This window comes from Mus caroli, chromosome 3 (genome assembly GCF_900094665.2).
Source record: "Mus caroli chromosome 3, CAROLI_EIJ_v1.1, whole genome shotgun sequence".
Lineage (NCBI taxonomy): Eukaryota > Metazoa > Chordata > Mammalia > Rodentia > Muridae > Mus > Mus caroli.
In genome coordinates, this window is record NC_034572.1 from 103,006,399 (window position 1) to 103,019,602 (window position 13,204).

General features: G+C 41.7%; 1 protein-coding gene across 1 annotated transcript in view; it reads right to left on the reverse strand.

Annotated features, from left to right (window-relative positions):
• Stxbp3 (syntaxin binding protein 3) overlaps nt 1-13,204 on the reverse strand; it is a 48,448-nt gene that overhangs the window by 12,317 nt on the left and 22,927 nt on the right. The window contains exons 7-11 of the mRNA XM_021157487.2: nt 10,908-11,062; nt 7,342-7,432; nt 4,369-4,493; nt 459-554; nt 279-336 (exon numbers count right to left, since the gene is read on the reverse strand). Of these exons, the coding sequence (XP_021013146.1) occupies nt 279-336; nt 459-554; nt 4,369-4,493; nt 7,342-7,432; nt 10,908-11,062 (525 nt within the window). The remainder of the gene's footprint in view (nt 1-278; nt 337-458; nt 555-4,368; nt 4,494-7,341; nt 7,433-10,907; nt 11,063-13,204) is intronic.

Sequence of the window (13,204 nt, forward strand, 5' to 3'; positions counted from 1 at the left end):
ACACACACACAGAGACACACACACAGACACACACACACAGACACACAGACATACACATACAGACACACACACAGACACACACACAGACACACACACACACAGACACACACACACACAGACACACACATAAATAAAGCGTCCTGTGGTACTGGAGAGACTAAGGCAGGTGCTCCTATTCAGGGTACACAGTAAACTCACCTGAGGTCAGCTGCAAGAGGCTTTGTCTCTAAAAATAAATTTAAAAAATGTAGCCTTGCATCGCCTTGAAAGACTCTTACCTTCCCCTCCGTAGCTTTCTTTGTTGATGAAATTTCCTTCATAAGCTTTGGAATCTCCCTGCCAGATTTTCAGAAAAAGTCTAAGTTAGTTCTTTACAAAACTGTTTTAAGGCTATAAAATATACTTCAGTAATTTAGTACCTAAAAACTACAGAACAAAGTTAGAACAAGCTCACGTACTCCAACACAACCGCGATGTGCCGGTGCCGAACCCGCACCCACAGGTCGTCGTCTTCTTCAAGAACTGCCTCCTTCTCTTTCCCATCTGTTTTGTACCTATGATTAACCAAGGAGAGTATTTTTGGATTCTCTATCTCAGAAGGCAGAAGAAACATTTACAAACTGAAGTACAGGTTCAGCCTGCTACCTAAGGGGTCAAACCCCAAAGCAGAAAACCCCAAAGCATAACATCGTTTTCCTCTCAAATGTTAGGTTTTAGTCTTGACAGAACATCACCTTGCAAGGCAAAACTTCAGCACCCGACACTCAGCTTTAAGAATAAGTATAGTGCACTGGGAAGGCAGAGGTTAGAAGGACTGGAGTCAAGGCCAACCTGATAACAGTGTTCAGCCAGGGCAGCCTGAGTTACACCCTGGCACTCATCCCAAATAGCAAAGACTATGAAGACCACCTAACCATCACCAGCAGCACTGAATGCACGAGGTGATGCCTGTGATCGCTTAAGATGACTGATATGCTAACAACTCAGCTCAACCATCACATATCTGCTAAGCAAAGAGCTGCCACTACAGCTAGGCACAAAATTCACAAACACCACACACCACCTGCTGCTTTACTCCACCCGCCCTAGAGTCACACCTCTTTTAAAGAACAGGAAGAGATGAGAAAAGCTAATTCGTTTGTAGAAAATATCATGACAGCTTTAACAAGTTCTGCTGGAGTCCACGGCAATGCAAGAGGTTGAGGAACCCATACAATGGGCCTTTTGACCAATTTCCTTAGTGAAATTACTTTCCTTTTAATGAATAGCCTCCTTCCATTTAGAGGTGGGGAAGACTCAGCTGTTCTTGGGAATGTTAATTTCTTGGGGCAATATCAGGACTACACAGCGTTTCCTCAGTTCTGAGCTATGGACAACACTGCAGTTTTTCTCTGCTGTACGAATGCAATAATTTCTGTAACTCCAAAACTACCAGCTTCATTTACAAAACAACCTTCCTGTGTGGTCTTAGCTAAGACAGCTAAGACAAAATGGCTGTGTTTACTTACAAGGCTCACCTGAGGATGGAAGCCCTTTGTCATGCGGAATACCAATGTATGCTTACAGAACACCTTTGCTGTTTAAGTGGCTTTATAAGCAAACCAGGAGCACAGGGGCAATGCTCTCAGACCTTGGGAGGCAGAGGAAGGTGGACCTCCATGTGAGTTCAAGGCCAGCCTGGTCTACAAGATAGAACCCACAGCAGCCAGGGCTATATAATGAGACCCTGGGAGGAAGTGTGTGATAGAGATGAGCAGGAACACAGGGTGAAGAGCAGGCAATGGACCTGACCTGCAGCTGGGGTGGGAGGGAGCAGAGGTGAGGTGAGGCTTAGGGACTACTGCATCCACTTTGCCTTTTTCTCTGAAGAAATGGAAAGCCATTTAAAGGCTCTGAGAGAAGTGATATGCACAGAGGGAGATCTTACTAAGATTCTTTCTCCTCTGCGTTGAGGAAAGACTTAAAGGGTGGTGGGAGAGACAGAAGCAGAGCATTGGAGGTCAGTTCTCTGGGTAACATCATGAGCTCAAGGCTGAGGCTGCTCTCCAGTTAAAAAGTTAGAACGGTCTTTAAAACGTAGTCATGAATATCTCCTACTCAGTGAGTGTTTTTGACCTTGACTGTCCGTGACTGAAATCTTGGCTTGAGTAACTAGGAGACAGGAGTGCGTTTACTGTGCACTTCGAAGGTACCAGCAACTCAGGGGTGGACACACAAGTTTAAGATGCTCACTACAGACTTGAGGCTGAGGTTCAGAAGCCAAGGTTCAGGAGCCAAGACAAACCTTGCAATTAAGTGTGACTCTGAAAGTATGTACACGGACTCCCCAAACTAAATACCAGAACATTCCAAGCCTAAGAAGCAGGGATTAAATAAGAAGGAGCATGAGATCAGACTTTTGGATTGGGTAAAACAGAGGTAGAAAAGGCATTTCTGGGCTGGCTCAGTGGATTAAAGCTCTCACAACAGAAGGCTGACAACCTGAGTGTTTAAGTCTCACCACTGGATCCCACGGGGAAGGAGAGAACTCACTCCACATGCAAGGAGGGGCACATGTGTACCTACACACAGACACACACACACACACCCCACATGCATGGAGGGGCACATGTGTACCCGTATACACACACACACACACACACACACACACACTCCACATGGATGGAGGGGGCACATGCGTACCTGCATTTACCCTTCCCTGCTTCTCTCTGTCTCTCTCTCTCTCTCTCTCTCNCACACACACACACACACACACACACACACACACACACACACACACACACACATACACACGCACATGCACAGCAAACTACCACAGTACTTCTATTTTTAATAAGAAATCATTTCCTATGTAAAAACTGATAGAGCAGAGTTTATATTCCCATATCAGTCTTCTTTCAGAACCTGTGTGATTCAGCGAAAGAAGGTAAAACTGTCTTTTAAAACATTAACTCCCTTCCTTACTCTTAAGCAATTGTTTGCCAGCAAACCTGGAAAGAACACACTTCTATACTAGGTGAGTACTGTCCAAAACTTCTATCCAGTCTAATTATTGTCTGATACCAGATTCTTTCCAAGGCCTACTGAGCAATCCATCTTGGAGACCTAAAGGGTAGCAAGGGTGTGGAAAATACTTCTCAAAATTCCAAATGAACTGCGGGGAAACAGTTTTTATAATAGAAAAATGCCTCTGCTGATTTCCTAATGTAGATACAAACAGTACAAAAGAACTAAAAATGAATGAATGAATGAATGAATGAGTAAGCAAGCAGGATTTAGCTATAATGCAAGTAAAAACACAATGGAAAATACAAAAATTAAGAAAAATTGCAAAGTATAATTATCAAAGTACCTGTTTAATAAAACTACTATTAATTAACTAATTAATTAGGGTATTTTGTGGTACAATGGATTTACTGTAGGACCTCATACATGTCTTCTTTTTGTTCATTTATTTAAGTCTAATTTGTTGTTGCCGTTGTTGGGAGTCTTACTAAATTGCCCAGGCTGGCACATTTGAACACATGATCCTCCTGTCTAAGTCTCCAAGCAGCTGGAATTACAGGTCTGAGCCACAGGACCCGGCTCTACAGATGAACCTAAACAAGATTTCATCAAGCTAATGTTCATCTTTACTGCACGTTAAAGCAGTAAATCTGCCTGCCTTGAAAGCTGCTATGCAGCCCAGGCTAGCACAACCTCCTGAGTCTTCTGCTGAAGGCTCCTGAGTACCAAGGTTACAGATGCGGCCGGACTGTACGCCTGGCCTCAACAAGCAAAGCTTGGCCAGGAAAAGATTATGTGGACTTAGAGATCGTGACGTCAAAAAGCACAATGAGTGTGTGTGTGTGTGTGTGTGTGAGTGTATGTGTGAGTGTGTATGAGTGTGTGTGTGAGTGTATGTGTGAGTGTGTGTGTGTGTGTGTGTGTGTGTAAATCAGGCGACACCTAAGCAGCTTCTTAAGAAAAGTTGCTCACTTTGGTTATTTGCCCAAGTAATATCCCTATTTAAGAGTTACATCAATAATTTTGGGGTATATGATTTAGACTAAACACAGCTTAATCATCTTGAATATAACATATATGAAATATAATAATGGGCCTGGTATTTACTCTAAATGTAAGTAAAATGTCTGAATTCAATTTGTTTAAATGCACTGCTATCATAGGATAGTTAAGGAAACCAGTCCACTTAAAAGCTCTGAAGCAAGCTGCCTGTTAGCTTCTGTCAGGGTTACAGTTATGGGAGTGAGAGAGAGGGAAGGTCTCTGAATAAGCAGGTTCCAGATCTTCCAGATTCTGCCCCCATTGTCAGTCATTTCATAGTCTGTCTACACGCCCTCTATAAGCCCTTCAGTTTATACTTGCTTGTATGTATCATTCTCAATTGGTAGTAGATCATATGCCATTGCCTGAAAGGTCAGTTCATGCAGGACAGTGGACACAGGGTCAAAGCCACGGTCAATTATTAAGAGCTGGGACTGAGTTTTACCCTAGAATAACAAGATAAAATTATCTTAAGAAATTTTAGTATCTTTATGTGAACACATTTTTAATATCTTAGAAAGTTTAATCCTTTCCCTCAACAAAAACACAATAAAACAAAAACACACAATGAAACAAAACAAATAATAACTGCCTTAAGAAGATGAAACTTTACTAAAACAAACAAAAATTCGAGTGGCATAGTAGGGAAAACAAGACTACACAACTAACATTTTCATAATTAGGTTAAGAGGCTAAGTAAACAATATACAAATCCCAATTTTTCTTTAAAAAGGTAATATTTGGCTCTCCCTAAATTCTTTTTGTTTTTCTGGGATAGAGTGTTCACTATGTATGTAGACCAGGCTGGCTGTGCACTCACCCTGGCTCTTAGCCCTCCCACATGCTGGGCCTACAGACAAATACTATTATGCCTTGTCAAAGTTATCTTCTTGTACACTCAGTTCCACAAATAAGAAGGCTGATATAAATTATGAATAGTAGCTAGTACTTGAGTCCTTTGTATTAGGCATTTGCTAGCCAAGAAAGACATTTTATTTCAGAGAGGCACTACCTCACAGTTCTTACAGTTCCTCCTTGAGACAGATATTATATCCATGTGACAAAAGAGGCCATTAAAGCTTCGGAGTAAGTCATTCTCCAGGTCACACACAGCTGCGAACTGGCCGAATTGAGTTTGTAAACCCATGGCTTGTACTTTGAACTATTATGCTATCTTAAGAGTAGAGATCATATTATCAAAACTAGAATTATAAATAATAATAAAACCCTGTTAACATTAATTAAATACAACACGTACCACTCAACAGTGAGTGAGTGACTTTGCTGGGCAATTCTACTGTCAATGGCTAACTCATCTACAGCTCTTCTGAGGTGAAGAGGAGGTGGTGGGGACCACACAGGGTTCCTGCCAGGCAGATGCTGTACTACTAAGCTACGTCCCAGCCCCTTTTACTGTGATTTTGAGATAGGCCAGCTTTGAGCTCACGCTGTACCCAGGCAGTCCTTGAACTTGTGATCTTCCCTCCTCAGCCTCCACAGTAACTGGGATTACTCGCAGGTCTGTGCTGCCAACTCTGGTTCACACTTCACTCGGAAAAGTAACTCATGCTTTAGCTTCTTAGTCAAAGGAGTAAGGGGATTACAACTCAGACAACACTTCCTCCTCATGTACACATGGCAGACAGAGGCACGCTACACTAGACTTTCCAAATACATTTGAACGCATTACTGACTCTGCTAATAATAGTAAGGTACAGTGATAGATAAGGAGAATATTTTGGAGTCAAATCAGTTAAGTTCGGCCACATTTGGTTTCTTGCTATATGACCTTGGCCAAGATTCTCAACCTCTCATACATAACTATTCGCTTGGTAAAAATGACACAAAATGACAGAAGTTCTTCCTTGCAGGATTGTTGTGAAGTTAAATGCAGTCCCATGAAACACAACACACATGAGTGAGAGTCTGTGGAAACGTACTATGTGTATGCGATAAAAGCCTCCGGATAGGAAAGACCATGGTAGTAGCACTTGGCTTGGAAGGCTTCAAAGAGAGGCAAGCCTTTATTTACCAAGTGCTTGAATAAAGGGAAGGTGTTGAGCACTGAAGGCTGAATAATTTCCCAGGAGAAAGAATAAAAAGGAGAAAGAGGGAGAGAAAACTTTTGCCTTTTCCCACTGAAACTGTGCAGGACTAAAGAGATATTATCATTCCTTGACTTAACAAATATTTCCATTCACTGCCCACTATGTTTATTAAGCCATTCTATTTTCTAACAGAATAATAGCTTTTATTAGACCTCCAAGCCAAAAGTCACTAACTTTTCAAGTATCCAGCACTGCATCTACATTGACATCTTCCATCCACGTTGTTCAACACTGAATTTTACCTTTCTATGTCTCTACTCAGACTCCTGCTACTCTTGCAAAAACTGCCTTTATTACGCCCTCTCCATTCTTGACGCTCACGGGCCTCGTCCTGTGAGGCTTTCCAGGACTAGTTCAGGTAAGGTAATCCTAGCCTGTGCTGCCACTATATTCGGTATACTCCTTTCAAGCCACCTACTGCACAGAACTGCCAGTCGATGGTTCCCTGGCCACCTCCTCTTCTCAACTAGGATAGTTCTGCCCTTTACTCTGTAGCTATAGAGATGTGAGGTCTCAGCCCTGACATCATTTGTCCATCTCCCTCCTCAGGCTCTTCCTTCTCTGGCCACACTTATGTGCTGGCATTCCCCAGGTCCCAACCTTGGCCTCTGGCTACACTGCATTGTTTTTATAGGACAGTAAGAAAGGTCACTATTTACTACTCTTCCATAGTCGGATGTCCCTCACTGAGTTCTCCTACCACCCAAGCAAGGCACACACTACCCCATTCAGTTCAGAGATGAGAAGCAACTCAAGGCTGCAGATAGTAGGAATCCCAGCATTTATTAAATATTAACTAAGTAGAATGCATTGTTCTGAAGACTTCACAGACATTAGCTCATTTAATCCTTTCATTAGCTTAAAAATTGGCATTTTATTTCCACTTTCAGGAGACAAAAACTTAGTTCAAAGATCTGTAGTTTCCCTTAATTAACATAATTATTAATCAAAAAGCAGAGCCAAGATATGGACTCACTGCTGACTTCAACGCCTCCAGCCTCCCCCTAGGCCACACACTGTCAAACCACAATCTACTAAGCTCTCCACTTGAGGACTCTCGAATCAGAACTTCAGACCCACCTTAGTGGTCCCCAAATCAATTCTAGAAAATGAATGAACAGGTTGCTGTTGACTTATAAAAGAAACCCAAACTTTATGTAGTCATTATTTGCCGTTTAGAAATTACCTTTATTAGGCCTTTTTCATCAGTTTTGTAGTAGTCTTCAAGCTTTTTCTCAACCAGCTGTGCAAGCTTACTGGCATTATCTAGAGGTTTACTAAAAATGGAACAAATGGTTTAACAATTATCTGTCAGGACACACTTTACAATACTATCCAGTTAAATTCTAAAATAAGACTTAGCAACTTTAGGTTTAGAAAATAAAAATTATAAACATGGAAAACTTCAGTTATCAAACGTCACGTGATTGCTGCTGCCTCCGCACGAGCTTCAGACATTTTAGCACAAGGGAATAAAATAGTACAAAGTGCCATCCCCATATCCCTCCTTCCGTGGATACATTCAGTCCCCTGAAGGTGACCGAAGGACACTAAAACCATTCTCAATTCCATACATTATCAACAACATGGAAACCAGTATGCTTGACCCATCTCTCCATGTCCACTGCACATGAAGGTATGAATCCTGGGCCAAAGGGTATACGCATTTTCAACTTTTCTAAACACAATTTGCTTTCCATGTGAAGAAGTGACAGTGACAGCCCCACTGGCAGCGTGTTATTCCCTCCCATACTCTACTTGACTCAGTCTTACAATATGGTCATGCTCTGTCTTATAAAATGGAGGCCCAGGTGGAGAGCTGCTCAGTGCTTTAAAGGGCTCACTGCTCTTGCTGGGAACCTGGCTTTTGTTTCTAGAGTCCACATCAGACAGCTAACAACTGCCTGTAACTCCAGTCCTCTTCTGGCCTCTGGGGTAACTGCACACCTGTGGTGCATATGAATTCATACAGGCACAGACACAAACTTGAATAAAAGTAAACAAACACTTAACAGTAAAAAAATAAGATGGCAGCATCATACTTCAAATGGTAACTTTATGATCAGTGGTATTAGTATATTTTATAAAGCAACAAGAAAAATGCTGGAAAATGATTTTCGATTAGAACACTAACACGAGAAAAAGAGGAATGGGGGGGGGTCCCCATCTGAGGCTTCTTATTTTTTTAAAGATTTATTTATTTTGTGCACTGTCATAGTCTTCAAATACACCAGAAAAGGGCATCAGATCCCATTACAGATGGTTGTGAGCCACCATGTGGTTACTGGGAATTGAATTCAGGACCTCTGGAAGAGCAGTCAGTGCTCTTAACCTCTGAGTCATCTCTCCAGCCCCAAGGCTTTTTAAAATATTTAAGAATCTTTTGGTTTTATATTTTTAAAATATATGTTCACTAGCCAGGTGGTGGTGGTGCACGCCTTTAATTCCAGCATCTGAGAGGCCCAGGCAGGCAGATATCTGTAGTTTGAGGCCAGCCTGGTCTACACAGTGAGTTCTAGGACAGCCAGGGCTACACAGAGAATCCCTGTCTCAAAAAAACAAAAATAAAATAAAATAATAAAATAAAATAAAGGTACACTTACAAAGAGTGATTTATATATTTTTTTTGCAGAAAAATGTTTTTAAAAAGAAATAAAATTATTTTATTTATTTACCTTAAAAGTTAATACAGCATATTCTCAAAGAACAGGTAGAATTTGTGTATTGGTGTGTGTGTGTGTGTGTGTGAGAGAGAGAGAGAGAATTTGTGTGTTGGGGTGTGTGTGTGTGTGAGAGAGAGAGAGAGAGCTCATTAGTGTGCTTGTGGAAGCCAGGGGTTAACACTGGGCCTTTCTTCTGTTGTTCTTTATTTTATTTTATTTTATATTTTGAGACAGGGTCTCTCACTGAAATGTGGTGCTCACCCATTCAGCTCGACTGGCTGGCCACTCCCCGAGTGCAGGTGTCACAGGCTAAAGCCAGGTTTATGTGACCTCTGCTGATCTGAACTCTTATCCTCACGCTCGCCCAGCAAGTATTTTATCAATGGAGCCATCTCTCAGCACCAGAATTTTAAAATGTCACTTAAATTTAATAACCATAATAATTGGTATCAATAAAATATTAATAGTTTGAAGAATCAATAATAGAATACTTAAATTCATCAAAAATTTCAGTTTTTTAGTGATTCAAAATATGTCTACAGGTAAACTATTAGACTGTAAAAATGGTTTAGGCTTGCTCTCTTCCCTTAGCATAACCCACCATCAACAGTAGAAGCTTAAAGGACACTAAACTCCATCAAGAGGCAAACCATTTAACCCAGCTCCACTAAGTACTGATTGTAATTAGCATATTAGTTACAAGTTTTCTAATTCCCAAGGTAAAAAGTCGTCCTGGTATATCTGAGTTAAAGAGATTTATTATGTTGCTTTAATAATTAACAATAGATTTTACTCCTTTTTCATTTATTTATTTATTTATTTATTTATTTATTTATTTATTTATTTATTTATCTGTGGACACGAGCATGGAGTAGTGCCAAGTATAGAGGCCAGAGGATAGCTTATGACAACTGATTTTCTTTTTCTACCACATAGGTCCTGTAGCTTAAAATCAAGAGTATCCATCCAGCCCGTGGCAGTAAGCCCCTTCATCTGCTGCGCCATCTTGCTAGTCCCCAACAGCAGATTTTAAAATGTGTACATTAAGAGTGATGAAGTTTAGCCGGGCGTGGTGGCGCACTCCTTTAATCCCAGCACTTGGGAGGCAGAGGCAGGCGGATTTCTGAGTTTGAGGCCAGCCTGGTCTACAAAGTGAGTTCCAGGACAGCCAGGGCTATACAGAGAAACCCTGTCACGAAAAACCAAAAAAAAAAAAAAAAAAAAAAAAAAAAAAAGAGTGATGAAGTTTATAGTAGTACATAAATTTGTAGTTAAATGTTTCACCAATCAACTGGACAAATGCCGATATTCGGAAAAAGAACCTGCTGAAGGAAAAGTCAAAGACACACTCACTCCATGTAGCAGTAGAGTGCAGTTACTATCTTTCTTAGTCATTTACAGGCAAACTCCGTTCATTCTAACAACCCCATGAGAAAACTATTATCATCATTCCTATTTTAAAATTATAAATTCTGAGACTTATAACTCTAAGACTAGATTAAACACAGCCAGTTGCAGAGCTAGGATTAAATCCAAGTGACTGACAAAAACTATTGCACACGGTCCAATGATCCCAACTACACCAGCTCAACATTAGGCAATGCATGACAAAGGAGAGTGAGCAGCAGGTGGTTCTGGGGAGGGAGGAGGGGGGATGGAAGGAGGAGGAGAGAGGATGGAGGAGGGAGGAGGGAAGAGGGAGGAGGGAAGCGGCTGGAAGAGCAGGGGCCTCTGGGAAACTGCAGATGCTGTTTGTCACAGGAGGAGCAAACGCTGTTCACATGGAATAAACTAACAAACCTTCATAAAATGAATGCACTTTACTATAAGTTGATTTTTATAAAGAAACAGGTAAATAAAGGCATGTGGTATAAGAAAACTTTCTATAAATAAATGGAACCAAATTTAAGTTCTAAAATTCAGTAGCAGAGGCTATTAGCTACTGTATGATCTGGAGCCTACACCTTAAACCTCCTTTATGCAGGGCATGGCCACTATACAAGGAAAATCTATGTTGCAAAGAAACAAGCAGAGTCTCAGTGTGTGTGTCGGCCTCAGCATGAATGAGCAGGATGCACAGAAGCCTTACCTCTTGTACCTCACTCCAGGGTTTTCATCCAGAGTGGCACACACTGTCACAATCTGCTCAGCCATTGCCTCCATGACCACTTCTTTCCTGCTGGCATTACTAGGGTCTGGACTGTAACAGTAATAGAATGCGTCCGGTACATCAAGAGTATAAACCTAAGTTAGGCCAAAAAAGTTATACTGTCAATCTAGAGACTCGATTCTGAAAATATATTTTTAAAAACGCAGCTGCTGTTTGAGACACTACAGGACAAATGTTGCAGGTTGCCTCCTGAAGCCATTGTCTTTCTCTTCCTCAGATCTCCCGTGTCTCCCTTCATCTCTCCTCTGCCTCACCTGTCTCCCTTCATCTCTCCTCTGCCTCACCTGCCTCCCTTCATCTCTCCTCTGCCTCTCCTGTCTCCCTTCATCTTCTTCTCACCCTCCTCCCTTGTTTAGTCTGCCTCGCTCCTTCATGTTTTCTTTCAACTACAGATGGAGCTGACTGCTTTTTACCGCCTGTGCAGCAGAGGAAAGACTGAAGCAGGGAGGGGTCAGACTACAACTATCTAACGCTTGGCAGAAAGATGAAGAATCCTAACCCAGTGCAGACAATGCAGGCTTCCCAAGGTCCATACATATATGTTGAAGTCACACCCTAAAATTTCTTCCCCAAATCACAAGTCATCATAAAAGACATAAGACAACATAAATACAATGAAATCTCACAGATATAGTCACTTACTCAACTAACAAATGCACTTTCTTATGTGCAAAGAACTGGGCTAGCAGTCTAGTAGTACTGTGTTATCTGAGAGATAGACAGGCGAAGTTTAGAGTTCCTTGATAGTTCCTCAGTCAACTAAGTTTGGAGTTTTCAAACACAGTGAGAGTAAGCCGGGCGGATTTCTGGGTTTGAGGCCAGCCTGGTCTATAGAGTGAGTTCCAGGACAGCCAGGGCTACACAGAGAAACCCTGTCTCAAAGGAAAAAACTAGTAGGAGTAATCCCTTCTCAATTTAGCTAAGGCATTGGGTATAGGAATGGATAAGTAACAAACACTGGCTATGTAACAAGAGGTAAATATGCTTCCCTGCTTTTCCTTTCACTCAGAGTCATTTACTCCCAGAATATAACCAATAGCTGCAGCCCAAACATAGACTCATGTTCAGCTGTGCCAGCCCAGGGTCTCTGCTCTCAAAGGCTCAACTGCTGTGTTAATTACCAGATGACAAGCACTCTGTACATGGACTGTCACCTTGTAGTTACTACCCCAGTGCAACAGGAAATGTTATTTGTTCAGAAATGTTATTATCCTATACCTAAAAGAGCTCTCGGTATGGCAGCGGTTCTCAACCTGGAGGTCACAACCCCTTTGAGGGTCAAATGACCCTTTCACAGGGGTCACCTAAGACCATCAGATATTTACAATTCATAACAGTAGCAAAATTATAGTTATGAAGTGGCAGAGAGCAGCATTATGTGGCTGGAGATCTCCACAACATGAGAAATTGTATTAAAGGATCAGAGCATTAGGAAGGTTGAGAACTCCTGCCCTAAGGGAACTTATTCCCACCCACTGATACCTTGACGATGGAATCATGGTGGAAGAGATGGAGCATGCAAGAAGCCCTAAGAACCACTATGTGTCCATGTGTGCACATGTGCTCAGGAGTGTGCAGGACAGATGGTAAGAACTCAGTGGTGGAACGCTTGTTTGACTTATTCAAGGCTCTGAGTTTGAGTCCCAACATTTACCAAAGACAAACAAACAAATCCCCAAAACAAAAATGACTGAGCAAAAGAGCAACAAGAAACAACTGTGTGGTTCCAACATATTTTCTTCTCCTGGTTACACATCCATTAGGTCCCAGAATATAGAGGATATAAAATGAAACCGCAGCCAATCACAATGACTTCTCCTACGTGTTTTACCCCAGCTCCTCTGTAACGATTATCCTGTGGGACCAGGAACCCCTGTGGTATACAGGCTCAGTCAGCTTAGGAAAGCCTTGCCTGTTACACAGCTCTCCTTGTGACCCACATTCCACTGCTCCGACATCGTTCTGCTTCTCTGCCTTCAGATTATTCTTATCTCCTAGAATGTGCCTCTTAATTGCTACCATGTCAAAGTGTATTCATTTTTCAAATGCTTTCCCAGCCTCCTAGTAAACACTCGTTTGTGGCTGACTGTGACATATATTCTCAGCAAATAAACTCTGCTTACTTTATACAGTAATGACTCCAGCTCACGGAGAGTATAGCTCTACATGATGCTATATGACACTTTATACAGTAATGACTCCAGCTCACGGAGAGT